At 35.6% G+C, this 19,827-nt stretch overlaps 2 protein-coding genes across 2 annotated transcripts; one reads left to right on the top strand and one right to left on the bottom strand.

Moving 5' to 3' along the window:
* Positions 1-70: 70 nt before the first annotated feature.
* On the bottom strand, positions 71-18,276 carry LOC135845319 (uncharacterized). Its single transcript, XM_065363804.1, has 2 exons — positions 18,141-18,276; positions 71-2,092 (listed from the first exon to the last, which is right to left on the bottom strand). The coding sequence occupies exons 1-2, from the start codon at positions 18,194-18,196 to the stop codon at positions 286-288; spliced, it is 1,863 nt and encodes a 620-aa protein (XP_065219876.1). The 5' UTR covers positions 18,197-18,276; the 3' UTR covers positions 71-285.
* LOC135843104 (uncharacterized) lies at positions 3,878-15,017 on the top strand. Its single transcript, XM_065360853.1, has 2 exons — positions 3,878-5,829; positions 12,614-15,017. The coding sequence occupies exons 1-2, from the start codon at positions 5,815-5,817 to the stop codon at positions 14,381-14,383; spliced, it is 1,785 nt and encodes a 594-aa protein (XP_065216925.1). The 5' UTR covers positions 3,878-5,814; the 3' UTR covers positions 14,384-15,017.
* Positions 18,277-19,827: the final 1,551 nt, after the last annotated feature.

Raw genomic sequence — 19,827 nt, 5'->3', positions numbered from 1 at the left:
ATATTCATCATCATCACCTAGGTTTAGGTAATTCAAAAAAATCATTCGAAAGCGTAAAAAAATGATTTAATCTTCTTTCAGTAACAATAAATTGAACAAAATATTATGCTTATACATTGAAAGTCAAATTGAATTAAAATTATTGACAAGTTTTTAAAAACGTACCTATAACGAATTAAGTATACTGTAGCAAATCAACGTCTCAACGTCCATGAGTCTGGCAAGAAATCTAGCGGATTTTGATTCCATAGTACATACTCTCTAATTTACGTCCAACGAGAAAATCTAGCGGATTTTGGCGGATTTTCGGAGTCCATAGGTAAGAAATTGTGAAATGGCTATGGGAACACCGATTCCTACCTTAAAAATAATGAGCTTGACACAGCAAAAGAAGCTGAACGAACGTTTCACTTTTTTCAACTCTTCGCCTACGAATACCATCTCAATAACTTTCCCGCAATCATGGAAACGATCTAAACGGCCTAAGTTTTGGACGACAGAGGGGACCATCATTTTTACTACGAACTTTCGCTTCACCTCCAATCCTGAGGTAAAATCGTTTTCAAAAATTTCGTCGATAAATTCGCTGAATTTATTCCATCTATTGAAGTTGCAAATCAGATCAATTTCAGAAGAGTGTTCTGTTAATTCATTTTGCAGGAACTCTTTTACGAATACTTGAACTGCCCTTGTATCATAAGAACAATAAAATTTTATTTTTTTAATGAATTTTTCATACTCTTGATCATGGATGAACGAACGGTGTAAATATTCTTTGAAATAGTGGGACTGCATTACGATTTTTTTCAGCGCCAATTGGTCCTCGAAGCGCGGCAAAAATGAGTTCACTAGAAAGTTGAACGATTCAGAACTACATTCGTGAAAACGAGGACTTTCAGCTGCCTTGAAAATTAGTCTTTTTCTCCTATTTGAAGAGAAATTATGAAGTAATTTGCTCACAAATTCTAGAAGGTTGGGGTTGCGAAGACAAAAGTCAATGCATGAGCACACCTGGGATCGGCAGTGAATCAGGAAATTTCTTTGATAATTAGAAGCAGTATCCCAAATCTCAGTCAATGAAGACATCAATGCAGGATTATGTTTACTTCGAAACAATAGCTCACCGATAATCATAGAAAACGTTCTCACTGTGACGTCATTTTTAGAACGTCTCCAAATGCAAAGCACATGTCGCGGAGAATTGGAACACACGAGGGAAAAAAATATTCCCATATCAGACGCAAACAAATGTTGTCGCTGATTGTAAGTCATTTTAGAAATTATTTGCCCAAAAAGTGCGTTAGTGCAAGTGACGTAATATCGGCCATATTTCTGTTTTTCTTCGCTTTGGTAAGCTAGAAGAATCCATTTTATGGCAACTGCTACCTGCTTACCGTCATCTAAAAAGCTCCAAAAGTATTCGTTGATGAACCGATCACGAATATTGAAATTCTCTGCCATGGCGCGGATTCCTGTCACTACACACAGTTCATTTCTAAGGTAACAAATCCAATAGAAAAACACCCAGCCGTTGGAACGGGTCACATTTGCGTAAAATTCTGCCGGAAGCGAATGCAACGAAAACTTATTCATTTCGTCTTCCATGCAATAGGCGCTCATAATGATAAATTTGTGCACATTTGTCAAACAGTCTACTTGTAGCATGTTTTTGGCGGTTTTTATACAGTTGATTTCACGATTCGTCGACCAAACCAACCAATTCGGATCAATGCAAGGAATTTCATAATGATACTTGGAAAATTTCTTGGGAAATTCCATGTAAAATAAAAAATGTTCTGCCCATCGTTTAATACTTCGGTCAACTTCCTGTAGGTCATTTTGGAGTGTTTCTTTAATGCACCTAGGCACATGCAAATCCTTCATCAGCTGTACAGAACGGTATTGACGAGAACTATCTTGCGCATTATCAAGATGGAACTTCTCCAAACCACTGCAGTATATTCCTCGAGCTACTTCATACGATGCTATTTCTTCCAAGTTTGGTACATCGTAAAGATTAACATAAAGATCGTCGCTGCAGTCGACACTGCAGTTTCCTTCGTGTGTTAGATTAGTGGACATCCTGCGTGATCTGTAATTTAAAATAAAATGATTGTTGTGATTTTCAAAAGCCTAGAATTGTGATAAAACGCCTGAAATTTAGTCGCCTCTGAACAATACATGCATTTATTCACTATCGAGCTGGTCTTATGATAGGGATCGTAGAAAAAAATTCCAGAAGATTTCGATCAGAGACATTTGGGCGAACCTTTAAAAAAATTTCAGTTCCTCGTACCTATCTCGATGCTACACATCTCCCCATACAATACCTATGTACCAACCCAAAAGTTTTCGGCGCAAATTCATTATCCACCCTTCTTATCCACTAAAGATTTTTAAAATTTTGTTTTTTTCACACTTAGGTACCTGCTTAATTCATTTTTGGAATTTGATTTTGAAAATTTGGTGGTTTCTAAATTTTATCTTTACATTGAAATGAGATGCTTACATCATCTTTTCTCCTTTGAATTCCGATATGAAATTTTCAACAATGTTTCAACATTTTCACAAAAAAAAATGTTCATTTTAACCAGAACGAAAATTTTCTCCAAGAAATCCAGAAGCTTGATATGTTTTGGTCGAATTATTCAGTTTTTTACTAACAAAGGAACTACCCAACTATTTTTTTTTACCATGATTTACCATCAATTTGATGTTAATGCGTGAGTAAATCGTTTAAACCACGTAACCCAGTATTATGTTGGAAGATGAATTTACACTCATACAGCAGTTGTATTGAAAAAATTACCATTTTTCCCCAATAGTCCAGTCAAATAGGGATTTCGCCTGGAATAAATTGGGGAAATTTTTTTTTACGCCAAAATGCTCAGGATAGTGTCCTAAATGACATATTAAAACCCACCCTGAATCCGCTCGGTGCTTCGCTTCCCAGACCCACATTTGTGCCCACTAAAACAGTTTTTTGTAATTTTCTCCCCCGCATTGCATTTTAGCGAAAAATATGTAATGCATAAAAGAATCTACGTCAAATTTCCGATCTAATGACGTATCAACTTTCCTTGTAGGTTCAAGGGGGGTGGGACCACAACCATTCAAAAAAAGGGGGTTTCCTGAAAAATACATGAAGGATATAGGCGCCTATGGGGGTCGAAATGGTCCCCGAAAGCGTTCGAGTTGATATCAGCATGGAAGGTGGGTACGATGGAGAAACTTGCGCGTAAAAAATTTCAGATCCACACCCCCTCCTCTTTTTGGGGACCCCCCCCCTTTCTGAAATTTCAATAACACTTTTCTCAGTCCCATTTCTACGGATTTTGAAAATTTTTCTGGGAGTTATGTATATCCTTAGTAGGTATTCCCACAAAAATTTTCAACCCCCTCCCCTCATATTTACCCCTCAAAACGCCGTTTTTTTTCATTTTTTTATGCCTATTAACAATCAAGATTGCGAGGTACAATTTTATACACATGTTTTTTGGATGTATTTTTGACCCCCAAACATCATGTACTTCTTTCGAAGTTTTTGCTTTGGTGCGCCGTGCTGAAAAGCTGAAAAAATGTGTCTCTGGGGGGCGTGGGGGTGATTTTTGAATTTTGTGAAACATGAATATCAATGAGTAGGGTGTCGTTTTCTTATGATTCGATACCGCTGAGCACAAATATGACGTCAGATTTTGTTTTACACTCACACAGCCCCTCTGAACCCCTCAGCCCCCACCTTAATTTTAAAGATTTTAAAAATAAACTTACTTCGATGATTTTCGTGTCGTTTTCTTACGATTCGATACCACTGAGCACGGATATGAGATCAGATTTTTTTTACACCCACACGGCCCCTCCGGACCCCTCAGATTGTAGCATAGGTCATGTTAATTTGCCTGAATTTATTTGGGTAGATTAACCTATCTACATATTGTTCAATGATTCTGGGCTTAAGTGATGAGAGTGGGGAAAAGTTGAACTTATGGACGTTAGGTAAGTCCTACCTAACGTAGTAGGTATCTTTAATAATTTGAATGATGTTTAGTACGTACGTTTTGAAGTGTTACGCGATCGTGTTGTAATTAATCCTTTTTCTTTCTATGTTTTTATTTTTCTAATAATGTTTCGAGTAAGAATAAAATGAATTAGTTTCGAGTGTTAAATTTGTTTGAATTTTCGATAATGATTTCGTGTTTTAATTCGATTGAATCGGTTTTAATTATGGAAGAGTAGACCTGTGTCACGTAAGCCAGTAATGGCGGTGCTTAGGCACACGCCTAGATAATGGTGTGAATTTAGGGAAAATTCTTCTTAGATAGGGCTTCTATATAGTCATGGAAATTGACTCAGTCTTAGTTTATTAAATCAAAATTGTCAAGGTAATGTCAGGTTTAGAAACTAATAATTAGATATATCAGGTATGATATTTTATTAGCTCTTAGAAATTTAGATAATCGAGTAAACGATTCAAATTTATAATGTGTCTAACATCGTAATTATTCCTATGAATAATATTTTATGATCGAATAAATACCTATCACCTAAAAGAGGTTACGATCTCACCTTATGCTTTTGAAACTTTGATAGGTATTTACCTATTTGTATATAGTCCCTTTTTTCTAACCTTTTTCGATAATAGGAAATAAATTACTCTCATGTTTAGACATTTTAATTATCTGGAGTATAGGCAGGTTCCTTTATGTTACTTTCCTGTAGAATTACCCACTTATCCTATTTAGTTATACCAGTCTAACTCCTTACCTACCTATTTGGACACGCCAAGCTTTCCCCAAAAAATGATTCCTTATTAAAATTATTTAATCCTATACCACAGATAATTAAAATTGGCGCCCAACGTGGGGCACAAGTTTGTGTCAATTTAAGTAGGTAAGACCTACCTAAAAGAAAAATTTTCCAATTTTGAAAATTTTGTGTCAAAATTGAAATTCGAGAAATTTCGAATAATTTGGATTTTTTATTGAGTAAAATAATGAGAAGAATTTATTTCCATGGCCATAAGTAATCTTATTTCATTTGTGAGCCTTCTGTCTCCAGTTGAAACTGGATAGAAAAATTTCCGCCTGTAACCATGTATCGAGTAGGTAGATACATGGGTTACGTAGATTCGTGTTAAGAAGGTTTTTTCTAGCAAGCACACTGTCAATTGTACCTACTTACGAGCATGAAAATGCGTAAACGAAATAAATGTACTTGTCTAGGTAAAGGTATAACGTATCGAATGAAATTGCATCTAAAAAGACCTTGAAATATGTGTAAATATGTTTGTGTTAGTAGATAATTAGGCCAACTAAATTCTCTCCTCCCCCCAAACGTTTTCGATTGCTTTCGAGCATTCGAGTACAAACTAGCTATAAGATTATAAGAAGTACAGTTTGAGTTGAAAAAAAAAAAAAATATGAAAAAAAAAGATAAAAATAGCTTCGAGAGATCGAATAGAAAAAGAGTTCCTAGAAAAACCAAACTGCTAGAGTATCTATTGTATTCGTGTACTGCGCATATCCTTATCAGAACTTGTTCACGTTGTGTTCTGCTGCGTAGGTTAAGGCAACAGTATTGTAATATCTTTCATTGCGTATGTTTCTGTGTTTCGAATGCTTTTAGTGCGAATTTTTACTTTTTCTTTTTGAGCAATTAATTGATGAATTTGTTCGATTATTTCTTGTAATTGTTTTAAGCTCTAATTTGTAAAGCTTTCGAGTGTGAAGTGCGTAAGAAAGAGTGTCGGCCTGTATTCGAGTTCCTGGTTATTGTTCCAGTCATACTACTTTGTTTATTCGTTTGGCATATAAAATGGACGCTCCGAAGGTATGATAGGTTTCTAGGAGACCTTAATAAAAATATTACGTGTATTATTATTATCATTAGTTTTCTATGTGTATTATATGAATATTCGAAGGTTAAATAAGTGTCGAAATTTCCTATGTAATAGGATGGCGCCCAACGTTCGAGTATTTTTGATCCACTATACATATTATTCAATCTTCGAGTATGTAGGTATATGTTATTGTTTGTTGTTTTAGATTATTAGGGTTTGTATTACTTTGTTAGATGTTCCTTGACAATTTGTAGGGCTTTAGGGTCTAGTTAGGGATCGTTAGGGAATTAGTTAGGGTTTATTCACACCATTGTCGTGCTGGCTTCGTGAGTTTCGCATTCTGAAGAAATCTTTCATAGTGTCGAGTAATTCACGCGAAGAATTAGTACAAGATTCGATTTCAACTGATCGATTAGTTCCTGATACTTCGATTATTGATCCAGCGAATCAAGTTCCTGATTTTAGTCGATTTTCACCCGATTACGACGAGTTATCATCAACGGCTGTTTTCGTGACTCCTAAAAAGTCACACAGAAGGTGGTCGAGAAGTTTGCCAGACCTATTGGTTGTTTCTCCCAACGAACTCGAAAAACAGTTGGTTGAGAAACTTAATCCCAAACCTTCTTTGAATATAAAGCTTCATCGTTTGCGTAGTTTGCAACATCCAGTTGGTTTCTATAAAGAGACTAGATTTCGTAAACGTATAAAACCTACGCACGATTCAACAAACGACGACGTTGCTCCAGTGAAATTTAGCGACTCATTAATTGACGATTTAAACGAAGTTTTCAACGCTTCCATATTTTCATCTCATCATTCGTTTACTGAATCCGAAGAATCAGCGAATCCATCTCGAGAACGTCGCATATCGATTGATTCAGATAAAATCTCAAGTTGTTCAACTATTCGTCGATCTTCGAGTGAATCAAATATTTCAACTGTATCGATTAATGAATTGAAGGTTTCTTATCATCGTTCACCTTCAAAGGTTTCACCGAAGAAGTCACCTGTAAAAGTCGATAAAATGGATCCTTCAAACATGACTGTCGACGATATTAAAAAATTAATGGCTGATCATGAAAAGGCTACCAGAGAAATGATGGATTGGAAAAAAAGGGCTAGAGAAGCTGAGGAATTCAATGGTACTCGCTTCGAAGATGCTGATGCTACTGGAGGTAACCAAAATGTAACTCAAAACACTACATTTGTTGGCATATCTCCAGCACAAATGAATGCCATAATGACGAAACAATCTGAGTCAATGGCTAAAATGTTCGAGAAATATGGCCCTAAATCTCGTCCTAATTTCGACAATTCTCCTCAAGAATCGTGTATTGAGATTCCTCAACGTCATTTTAATCTCAATGCAGCAGCTGATGAATTCGAATATCACATTCCTGGTTCATTATCGTTAATTAAAATCGATCCAGTGGTATTTCGAACTAATGGCGATGGTTCCGAAGGAAAAGGATTCAATCTTCAACAGATTCTCGATAATACAAGATTGAAATCCTGGGAAGGAGCTGAAGATCATCGAGTAGCCGAAGAATTCGTAGTTGAATTTGAAAAGGAGATGCGACCGTACGTGAAAAATAATAAAAATTACAACATTCTCTTTTCAAATAAACTCGAAGGTGTGGAACTCGTTAATTTCCAAAATCAAATGGATTTGGATGCTCCTTGGCATGAAAATGCTAAAAAATTTATAAAAGAATTTTCGAATAACAACGTGTATACTTCCGATAATACATGTTTGTTTAAAGACAAGAAAAATCCGAATCAGAGTGTAACCGACTTTGTTACATTTTGGTTAAAACGTATGCGTTGGAATCCCTGTGCACCGTCTATATGGGTTGCTGAAATGATTGTCGAAAAAATCAAGCCTTTTGGTTATGAATTTAGAGAAGTATTTAAGGAAAGTAAACCTGAAGATTCGATTGAGAATTTAATTGCTCGAATAACCAAAATGGAACAAGCTGGCTCGAGAGATATCGAAAGAAGAGATATTAGTGCGTCATCATATTATCATCAACATATGAAATCTCTTATCGACAAGTCTTCGAAGAAAAAGAATAAAAGCGATAATAAATCTTTTTCGTCGTCCGGTTCCAGTGGTTATCAAAAGCCTAAAATAAATTCGAATAATTCCAACAATTCGAATAATAATCGTACAGCTCAACAAAATCTTCTTCTGAAAAAGTTCAAACCAGGTCAGCTGTTTAAAAAGACGATAAATCCGAAAGATCCTAACAGTGCTGATATGAAAAAGATTGCTAGTATTGAAGAAGTAAATTTAACCGAAAATGTTGAAATTTATATGCTGACTGACAAAGGTGAATTTGAAAAAGTCGATCCTTCTAACGAAGAAGAAGAACAAAGTAATGAAGAAGAAGAAGAAGATATTATCACCGTTCGATTATGTGATTTAAACATGTAGAGGGAAATACTGATGGTCGTAGTATTCCCTCCACCGATCGAAAACCGACCGCTAAAATTATTTCGAAAAAAGGCGATCCGATCAAAAAACCAATTGTTCCAGAAACCCCGCCAGTCATCAAAGAAAAATTGTACATTATGGGTGGAAGAATCGCATATATCGGTAATCGAGCTGCACTACAGTTTATGAAATATGTTTGTTTTGATACTTCAAAAGACGAATATATTTTGTGTCAAGATAGCCTCACAGTTCCTCAAATCAATAAAATACTTGAAGAAAAAACGTTCGATATTCCATCAACAGTTGATACTGCGTTGCTGTCTGTTGGTTTGCAAGAATCTGTCTGGACTAAAAAATTCGATAGTTCAGCATTTCATCACCATTTGAAAAAATTAGTCATCAATCTTCGAGATAAATACCATTTCAAAAAGATAATTTTTATGCTGACCGTTCCATTACGAGGTCGCGAAGAAGACCTTGAATATTGGAAAACGCTTCAAGAAGTTAATAGCAAGCTTTTCTATATCGGTCATAAAGAAGAAGGTTGTCGGTTTTGGAACATATTCTCATTTTTCGTTCAACGCAATGAATTATGGCCAAATGAGAAAAAATGGTATGTTTATACTTACGAAGAGGATATTCTGTATCAAGTTAAACAGAATTTATACGAACTGAATAAAACGAATTCAAAAGAAATCAACTGTGTTTATTGGAGTAACGCATGTTTCCAAAAACTCCAATGGGAAATGATAAAATTCTTCCGAAGTCAATGTCAAATCGATACCAAATTCGAATTCGAGAAAGACCTTGAAGTGAAACATATTCAACAACGAGAAGAACATTTAAGTGGCAGCTTATATGGTCACGTTGACGAACCTGTGATATTCAATCTAAATCACAGTGTCATCGAAGTTCTGAATCCAGTCGATATCGAGTATGTGAATAAGGACGTTTCACCTAAAATCACACTCGAGTTTGGCAAAGTAAAAATTGATGCCTTGATCGACGGAGGATGTTCTCACGTGTTAATTCAAGAAAATGCATACGAACGCATTCTAGCTGAACATCCTGAACTTCGAAAAAGCGAGGTTAAAGCTGAAGGTATGGGAAAACAATTTTCCTTAGCCGCTGGTAAATCACATCCGAAAATTACCAAAATGTCATATGTTACCTTCAGTTTTCCAACTCAAAAACCTCGTAAAAGTGTTTTTCATATCCAGCTTTTCGTTGTGAAAGATCTTAATGCTGAATTAATCGTTGGTCGAAATCTTCAACGTGAGTTTAAAATGGTAACTCATATGGCTGAAAATCGTATTCAAGTTCGAGATCCATCTAACGATACTACGTTCGACGTTTTCTTCAAAGATAGCGAAAAAAATCCACATCGATTCGAGCTGAAAAAAGATCCAAAGCAGAAAGATCCAGTCGAAGTAAAATATATCACCGCGATGAAAACCGAAGAAATTTTCTCCATCAGCGAAAATCAAGAATACGTCATCGATGGTGAATTGATGCTTCGAGTCGACGAAACGGTTCAGGATATCAATATTCCTGATCCTGAAAAAGGTGAGTTAAAAAATAGTATTCACGATAATATTGAAATATTCGAAGATAGGATAGGGTTGTGTAATATGTACACGCACACTCTGGTATTCAAAGGTGGAGTTCTGCCTCCTCCTGAGAAAATTTGGGTAAAAACACGTCCTATTCCTCATCGCTACGAAGATGGTGTATTCAAAATTATTCGACAATGGATCAAAGATGGTAAAATTGTTCAACGACAGTCACCATATAAACTGGGTCTAGTATTCGTTGACAAAGGTGGAGGAAAGGTCAGAATTTGTATCGATGGTCGACCTTTGAACGAATACATTTTACGTCATTCTACTGAAGTACCTAATATCTCGAATATGCGATACAAATTTCGAGATATGAAATGGTTCACGATTTTCGATTTTAATTGTGGCTTTCTTCAAATTGGTCTCGATGAAAATCAACAAATTGTATTAAGTTTTGTTGTCGATGGTATCCCTTTTGTAATGACAGTAGTTGGTTTCGGTACCGAAGATTCATTGGCTGCATTTGTGTACGCTCTGCTGCTTGTATTGAAAGGTTGCGAACACTTCACTGGAGTGTACGTTGATGACGTCGTTGTTTTCTCGAGAACGCTCAAAGAACACTTAGAGCATATTCGAATATTTATGGAGAAAGTTAAAAAGGCTGGAATGACACTCAATTTAAAGAAAACACAATGGTGTAAGAACAAAATCAATTACCTAGGAATGGTGTTTTCTGAAGAAGGAGTTACCGCTGATCCAGCTAAAATCCAACCAATTTTGGATTTCCAAAAGCCAATGGAACTCCGAGGAATGCAACAATTCCTCGGAATGTTCCAGTACTATCGAGCTTATATGTCGAATATCAGTGCTCTCTGCGAATCCTTGTACGCTATGACTTCGAGTAAAGCTGATTTTGTTTGGACTAAAGAAAGAGAACTTTGTTTCGAAGAATTAAAGCAAGAATTAGCTCGAGAAACGATGTTGGTATATCCCGATTTCGATAAACCTTTTTATTTATACTCAGATGCTTCGACTAAAGCCATCGGTGGAGTTGTAATGCAAGAACAAGAAAAAAATGAAAAAACGTTTATGATGCCAATTGCATTTACATCTCGAGTATTAAAAGGTTATGAAAAGTCTTATTCGATAATGGAGTTAGAATTGCTCGCTATTGTACATTTATTGGCGAAAAACTACTATCTCCTCGCTGGTAATAAAGTTCATTTGTATACAGATAATATAGCTGTTACCTATCTCAAGAAAAATGACTTATTACCGAATCGAATTATCAAGTGGCTTCTCTATTTAGATAATTTTCGAATCGATATCAGACACATTGCAGGTTGTGAGAATTCTATTGCAGATTTTCTCTCTCGATATACGTTTCAAATTACTGAGAATGATAAAAACTTCACGATTTTTCTCTTTAATTATTTACCACCAAAATGCCTTTATACAGAGTTTCGACGATTTCGAGCTTTGCAAGATAAAGATGACCAAATCAGAATGTGGATGAGTCGTGAGCCATATCAAACGTTACTCGATGAAAAATCGAACTTGATTATGATTCAAAATCGTAATGATCGAATATGGCGAATTTATGTGCCATTAAAACTTCGAAAAGATATTATCCATCACTATCATCACGAATATGGACATGTTGGTATCACGAAACTCATCAAAATCGTTCGTAGACATTTCGATTGGCCAGGTCTGACAGTCCAAGTTCATCAATTCGTTGCTGAATGTATACCGTGTCAAATCTCATCACGTTCATCATCGAGATTATATGGTCCAATCACACCTATTGTGTCTGAACGTTTTAATCAGATACTATGCATCGATAGTTTCGGTCCAATACCACCAAGTACTGGAGGTTGTGATTCAGTATTTGTTATCGAAGATCACTTTACCAAATATGTTCGATTGTATGCTGTCAAAGTAGTCACTTCTGAAAATTTGATAAAGAAAGTCGAAAGTTGGATCACAGAATTTGGAAAACCTGAAATGATTTTATCTGATAATGGTAGCCAATTTAGTTCTCGATATTGGCGAAATTACTGGAGATTTCAAAATATCATATTACGCTATACATCTCGTTACACTCCAAATTCGAATCCTGCTGAACGAATTATGGCTACGATTGGTTCCAGTATGCGAAAATATATCAGTCGCAAGCAGAAATCTTGGGCCAGAATTTTACCATCAGTTGAGAAAAAACTAAATTATACCGAAAGTTTAGTTACTGGATGTATTCCATTCGAAGTGGTAAAAAAGACAGTGGTTCCAGATCCCTTAATAGATATCATCAAGAAAAGACATGTTCCACCTAATATCGAAAAAATCGTCGCTGATAATCACAAGAAGGATCGTGATCGAAAAATAGAATATTTCAAGAAATATTTTAAACCAGTTCGATTAAAAGCTGGTGAATTGGTTTTCGTTAAAAATCGAGTTCTTTCTAGTAAAGAGAAAGGAATATCAGCGAAATTATCTGACTGTTGGAAAGGTCCTTACAAGGTTATCGTCGAAAAGAAACCAAACGTGTATGAACTTGAAGAATGTGACAATCCAGAACACGTCATAAGCGAGAATATCAAGCATTTGAAAAAGTATAATGCGAGCACAGACACTCAAACTTTTAGGGAAAAAGTCTTAAGCCTTCTCGTCGAAATGTCTGCTAGTCTAGTCTCTTAGTTACTGATATGTAATATTGTATATTTCGATATTCGAGTAGTAATTAACCTAGAATTGTGTTGTATTTTTCTTTTGTTTTAGATCCACAATAATCGATTCTATTCCAAGTGTAGCGACTGTCACGTTCACTTCATCAAGAACGAATTTATTCCCGATGATCGAGTGTTTATGTGTACCCCCCAGTCTGCTGAATTGGATATTATCATCGAGCGAAAAGACCAGAAATTATTTCCATTTATTGGATTCAACTACGAATGCCCGATCCGTCATCGAATTAACGTTCAAGTCGAGTCATTGAGTTTTTCGGAAGCTTTGAAAAAAGCTGCGTTCGAGTTTTTGCTCAATAAAGTCCGTCTATACGTTAACGAATTTCTGACGTTGACTTTTGGCTGCGACTATTTACTCGATGAATTTAAGCCAACCACATTCGACCGTTCGCTGATTCGTTCCTTTTCAACTTTCGTACCTAATGAATTGTTGATCATACCGAATATGGACGAATTTATCTCCTGCGCATTCAACGATTTACCGATTTCTATCAGACCCGAGAATCCAGAAGTTCCTGAAAGATCATCTATTTCGAATTCGAATTCTGAGTCTTCGAGCATCGAAAATCAGTTGAAGTCATCTTTAAAGAAATCAAAATCGAAGACGGATGACGACGTACAATTTGGAAAAAAGAAACCAGCTGCGAAAACACCGGCGGTAGACTCGAATGTAAAAAAGAACGTCTCTTTTGGTGCGAATATGAATCTTTCGTTGAATTCAGGCGCTTCGACTTCCAAGCAATCTCTCGCTTCTCCGGACACGTCGGTACCAAATGCGAAAAAATCTGCCACCATCGAACCTCTATTTAAGCCGATTCCTGCTAACGCCATTCAAGTCGCTTCGGAATTTTTGATAGACGAAGATAGAATTCCCATTAATCGTATTCACGCCTTCATTCCATACCATTACGAAGGAGAATCTTTAAGAATAAATTTCGATTGTCCGGTGAGCGCTTTTCAAAATTTATATATCGAAATTTGGCGCGGTCTAAACAGAGGCATATACCAACAATTCCAAATCATTGAGCCGATGATCGAAAGTTACAACCGACGTCAAACCTACGAAATACCGAGGATCGAGACAGAGGCTAATGCGTGGAAAAACCACTTGAACCTCGTGAGAAACACCTTTGAAAATGATTCACATGACGCTCGATATTTGTACGGACCGATTTGGACTTATATAAGTTTACGAGATGCTTTAGCATGGCCATTTACCATCTTGGGCAAAGTGCGAAATCAACCGATCGAAGTAATTTACGATTCCCGGTTACAGCATTCTCTCGTGTCGAATTCGGTGGTCAGTTACTTGACTTGGTCGAATCCAGGGTTGATCACAAAACAAGCACTCGAAGCGGAGACGGTGATTTATATTCCTTGGCGTGACGATTTTCGAGTAAAAAGTAATTTTTCAGTATATTTTCCGATTACTCTCAACCCTGGAATGCCAGGATACGAAAATGACGAGCATATCGTCAACTGCTACGTTACCGAACTGCAACCTTATCGAATTTCTGGTGAAGTTAAAGGTACCATTATTCTCGGACGGAATTTTACATCGAATATTATCAAATACGATGATAATAAGGTCGAATTTACGCTCAAAGGTACGCGAACAAATCCTACTCCTCGAATAGTCCGTTGCAAGAAGATGTTGCCATTGATTCGAGTAGATGGCATCTTAAACACACTTCGAATAATGTCACCTGATCAACTTCGAGCAGAATTCGAACACATACTCCTCTACATTCGAGCGAAAAAGACGAAGGATGGAGTGGACGACGGTCGCTACGACGGTAAATAGGTTTCGTTCCTTTTTCGGGTTTATACAATGTTATTGTTTCTTTTTCGAGTATTTTTTGTATTTTTTGTATTTTTCTTTTTGTTTTTTCTACCGATTTTGACTATGTACCCGATTATGACGTTTTTTCTCGATTGTGACCTTTTTTGTATTTGTAATTTTTGTTTAAATCAGCAGCTGTGATTTATGATCTTTTTATTTTATAATTTTCGAGTTTTTTTTTTTATCTTTAAATTTTTATCAAATTTTTGTACTTGTCTTTCGAAGATATTTTTAATTTGAAAATTTTCCAAGGTACAACTTTTTCCCAATCTCCTCACTTCAGTTTGCCAGGGGAGAATTTTATGTAGCATAGGTCATGTTAATTTGCCTGAATTTATTTGGGTAGATTAACCTATCTACATATTGTTCAATGATTCTGGGCTTAAGTGATGAGAGTGGGGAAAAGTTGAACTTATGGACGTTAGGTAAGTCCTACCTAACGTAGTAGGTATCTTTAATAATTTGAATGATGTTTAGTACGTACGTTTTGAAGTGTTACGCGATCGTGTTGTAATTAATCCTTTTTCTTTCTATGTTTTTATTTTTCTAATAATGTTTCGAGTAAGAATAAAATGAATTAGTTTCGAGTGTTAAATTTGTTTGAATTTTCGATAATGATTTCGTGTTTTAATTCGATTGAATCGGTTTTAATTATGGAAGAGTAGACCTGTGTCACGTAAGCCAGTAATGGCGGTGCTTAGGCACACGCCTAGATAATGGTGTGAATTTAGGGAAAATTCTTCTTAGATAGGGCTTCTATATAGTCATGGAAATTGACTCAGTCTTAGTTTATTAAATCAAAATTGTCAAGGTAATGTCAGGTTTAGAAACTAATAATTAGATATATCAGGTATGATATTTTATTAGCTCTTAGAAATTTAGATAATCGAGTAAACGATTCAAATTTATAATGTGTCTAACATCGTAATTATTCCTATGAATAATATTTTATGATCGAATAAATACCTATCACCTAAAAGAGGTTACGATCTCACCTTATGCTTTTGAAACTTTGATAGGTATTTACCTATTTGTATATAGTCCCTTTTTTCTAACCTTTTTCGATAATAGGAAATAAATTACTCTCATGTTTAGACATTTTAATTATCTGGAGTATAGGCAGGTTCCTTTATGTTACTTTCCTGTAGAATTACCCACTTATCCTATTTAGTTATACCAGTCTAACTCCTTACCTACCTATTTGGACACGCCAAGCTTTCCCCAAAAAATGATTCCTTATTAAAATTATTTAATCCTATACCACAAGATGCCAGGGCTGACTATTTAACCCCCCCCCCAAAAAAAAATTGAAAAAAAATGTCTGAACAATTTTCTTATAAGGTAAGTAAACATCTTGCGTATCATGTAAGTTAACATTGGATAAGGTCTAATCGAATAACACCCCCTCTCCCCCAACAAAACAGTTGAAATTTTTTCTGCAAAATCGTATTACCTAATACGATAGTAAATTTCATCTTGAGTATCATGCAAGTTTATTTTCATTGATCTGTTGATTCTGTGACTTCGAGGTCATCATCAGTGTCTTCTTCTGAAACTTTAGACGGAAGGGGGGAGGGGTGTTAAACTCACAGGCCTTTGTATCCCATGGAGACACTGGAACCTATATTAAAACACAGTATGATGCGGAAGACGTTGTTGAAACTACATAATTATTTCACTTTGAAAATAACCTGGTATAAAATCTTTAAAATTAAGGTGGGGGCTGAGGGGTTCAGAGGGGCTGTGTGAGTGTAAAACAAAATCTGACGTCATATTTGTGCTCAGCGGTATCGAATCATAAGAAAACGACACCCTACTCATTGATATTCATGTTTCACAAAATTCAAAAATCACCCCCACGCCCCCCAGAGACACATTTTTTCAGCTTTTCAGCACGGCGCACCAAAGCAAAAACTTCGAAAGAAGTACATGATGTTTGGGGGTCAAAAATACATCCAAAAAACATGTGTATAAAATTGTACCTCGCAATCTTGATTGTTAATAGGCATAAAAAAATGAAAAAAAACGGCGTTTTGAGGGGTAAATATGAGGGGAGGGGGTTGAAAATTTTTGTGGGAATACCTACTAAGGATATACATAACTCCCAGAAAAATTTTCAAAATCCGTAGAAATGGGACTGAGAAAAGTGTTATTGAAATTTCAGAAAGGGGGGGGGGTCCCCAAAAAGAGGAGGGGGTGTGGATCTGAAATTTTTTACGCGCAAGTTTCTCCATCGTACCCACCTTCCATGCTGATATCAACTCGAACGCTTTCGGGGACCATTTCGACCCCCATAGGCGCCTATATCCTTTATGTATTTTTCAGGAAACCCCCTTTTTTTGAATGGTTGTGGTCCCACCCCCCTTGAACCTACAAGGAAAGTTGATACGTCATTAGATCGGAAATTTGACGTAGATTCTTTTATGCATTACATATTTTTCGCTAAAATGCAATGCGGGGGAGAAAATTACAAAAAACTGTTTTAGGGGGCACAAATGTGGGTCTGGGAGGCGAAGCACCGAGCGGATTCAGGGTGGGTTTTAATATGTCATTTAGGACACTATCCTGAGCATTTTGGCGCAAAAAAAATTTTCCCCTAATTTATTCCAGGTTGAGTTCTCATATGAGCTAATTTGACTGGACTACAAGAACAAAAACTGGGGGAAAAATGGGAAAATTGAATATATTTTTTTTTTTTTTCAACTGAAAATATATGGAGAAGACAGTATAATGAAAGTACATACCTATTTGAGATTCTGCGTCGATCTATGCTTTTGCCTTCAAAATCCAAGGCCACTTTTGGGGTACGTTCTACTGAGCGATTGAAAATTTGCAAATCATTATTTAGGGGGGGGGGGATATTAGTTGTTGGTGTTTTGAAAATATTTTCTTCGCAAATGTTTCGCTCTAATGACGAAAAAATATTGAATAATATATTTCTGAAACTAATATTTTGGAACGCAGTGATGCCAATATTTTAGGTTTCAAAAAATTGAAAAAAATTGGCAATAACGATTAAAATTAATAGCATTGAATGGACGCTGAATCTCAAATAACTTCATTTGGGACTGGGTCGTCATTTTTCTCAAAACTAATTAGGTACTTACAGGGGCTACAGTGAAAAGAATCCCATTTCCCTTTAGGGGCACTTCCGGAGTTGACATTTTTCTGTACAACTTTCAACTCAAAATGACAATTTTTTTGAAATTGGTAAAAATCCCAGTTTTTTCCTTTTTTTTGCGATCCACCCAATCTAATACATAGGTTGGTATACCTATTATGTTTTCAATGTACATACGAGTATGTACCTACTTGGTAACTCACATAAAAAAAAACCTTTCTGATAGTTTTGAGTTAGATACCATGTACTTGAAATGTACTTTTAATTCAAGAAAACCTCGATTAAGAAGTTGCATGGCCATAATGAAGCATTTTTCACAAAAAAAATATAATTTTTGGGCAACCCCTCTTCCCAATGGGGAGTTGGTGAGTTGATTCCCAAAATGAAAAAAGTGTACGAATTGATTCCCACCTTTTCTTTTCAAGTGTACGAATTGAGTTATCCAGGAGACACCACGAGGAGGTTGGCTGGGTGGTCGTCTCCCAAAAAAATTTTCGCTATAAAACTTTTAGAAAAAAAGAACATGAGAGGGATGGATATACCTAAATGTAATAAAATTAACTAAACGCTTGTAATGGGCAGAAACTTGAAACATACCTTAACTGAGAAACTAACTCCAACGACGTGATCTCCTTCTTGCTGTATCGATTCATGGTTTTTTAAATAAAATCGAGCTTCTCAGTTTTCTGTTTTTTGTGGGCCCCGCAGTTGATGAGTTTTTTTTGCTCTGTCTCTAAAAAAATGAAAAAAGAAGAAAAAAGATGTAAAGTATATTATATTCATTTCCAAATCTTAAAAAAGCTCTCAAAAATCAGTGTTTCAAGAGGTATAAAAATGATTTTTTTTCTGCGCGTGTTGAATGAATGGAATTTATTATTTTTCTTCAAAATTTAAAAATTCATTTTTTTTTCAAAAAATACCACAAATTTATACTTACTATGAACAGTATCGAATCTCGAAGTCGAACAAATCTTAAATCAAGTCTTCCAAAAAAAAAACACAATAATGAAAGTGAACCGTAAAATTATAGTAAGCTAAAGACTCAAATAAATGCAAGCACGACGTGTTAATGTAGCACCAGACAGATCTTCCTCCTCTTCGTTAAAAATGCATCAAAGACTACACTACTATTGCAAACACACCATCATCTTATCATGTATCGGCGACGACTTCTAATGTAATCGGAATAATTTAAACACATTTCTCACATCAACCACATTGTGTTGAAATAACGATGAATCAAACTGAGACAAAGGATCAGAAACTAGTTCCTCCATTCAAAGTCCTTAGATTAGTTTGTATACCATGGACTGCTGGTTCGTATCAATTTAACCTTGGTTCTAGGGGAAAATCGTAAAAGTAAGCCAGATTTTCAAAGTCCATTCACGAAATGCGGTGTTTGTTGACTGATAACGTGGTTATATTTGTTCGCGCCAAAATCATTACCTATTCTAATAGGTACATATCTATTCTGAAATAAAATTTGTCTAATTATTCTTATTGTGTTTAAATATGAAAATATTGAGCAAAATGAATCGTATCAATCATAATTTATGAAGGACAGCTAAGTCAGATTCGTAAAGGATGTATAAGTACATGAATTTTTTTTTATACGTAATTCTATGGATTTAGTTAGTTGTAAAATATATAAGCGAATTATTCATTCATTTAGTGTATTATACGACAACCATGAATTATTATTCATGATACAGAAAATTCACAAGTTCACAGCACCAAAAAAATATCATCTAACCCATGATTTTGTTGTTTGGATTTTCAAAGTTCACATTTACACTTTGAGAAGATTTATCAATGTTTCCACTCTTGAGGTGTCCCTCCCAAAATCGGCTCAAATGTGGATAAACTCGTTAAACAGGTCGATTATAATACATAACTCGATTTTGAGCTGTCCAACTTCATATTCACGCTTTCTGGAGCATATTCAAAATTCTGGAGAAATTAAAAAATCGCGCTAGAGGCTCCGGAATGGCTGGAAATGGTGAAATTTGAATTTGAGGAATTAATACATATTGTTTTTTTTTTCGCAAAACAATACGGATATCGCTACGAACAACGACTCAAATTTTAAAAACTCATTCTGTTTTTTGTTTTAGGGTGTAAACTATCGATTACGCCCATTTTTAACCCAAACACAAAAAAAAATAAGTCAAAAAAAGTTGCTTAGTGTACCTAATTAATAATCAAGTATGAATTGCATTAAATTAAGTTCAATTGTCCTAAATGAATGGGTTTTCACCCAAAGCGCTGGCGTTTACCGTTCAAA

The sequence above is a fragment of the Planococcus citri genome, chromosome 4 (assembly GCF_950023065.1).
Source record: "Planococcus citri chromosome 4, ihPlaCitr1.1, whole genome shotgun sequence".
In the NCBI taxonomy this organism is placed as follows: domain Eukaryota; kingdom Metazoa; phylum Arthropoda; class Insecta; order Hemiptera; family Pseudococcidae; genus Planococcus; species Planococcus citri.
Note: the sequence above shows the minus strand (reverse complement) of the source record. Positions and strands in the feature narration are given on the sequence as shown.

Bases quoted from the DNA above. Each gene is read 5' to 3' on its own strand.
- LOC135845319 (XM_065363804.1), bottom strand. From the start codon at position 18,196: ATGAATCGATACAGCAAGAAGGAGATCACGTCGTTGGAGTTAGTTTCT. The intron at 2,093-18,140 runs GTATGTTTCAAG...TTTAAATTACAG, and splicing joins GAGTTAGTTTCTCAGTTAAG to ATCACGCAGGATGTCCACTA.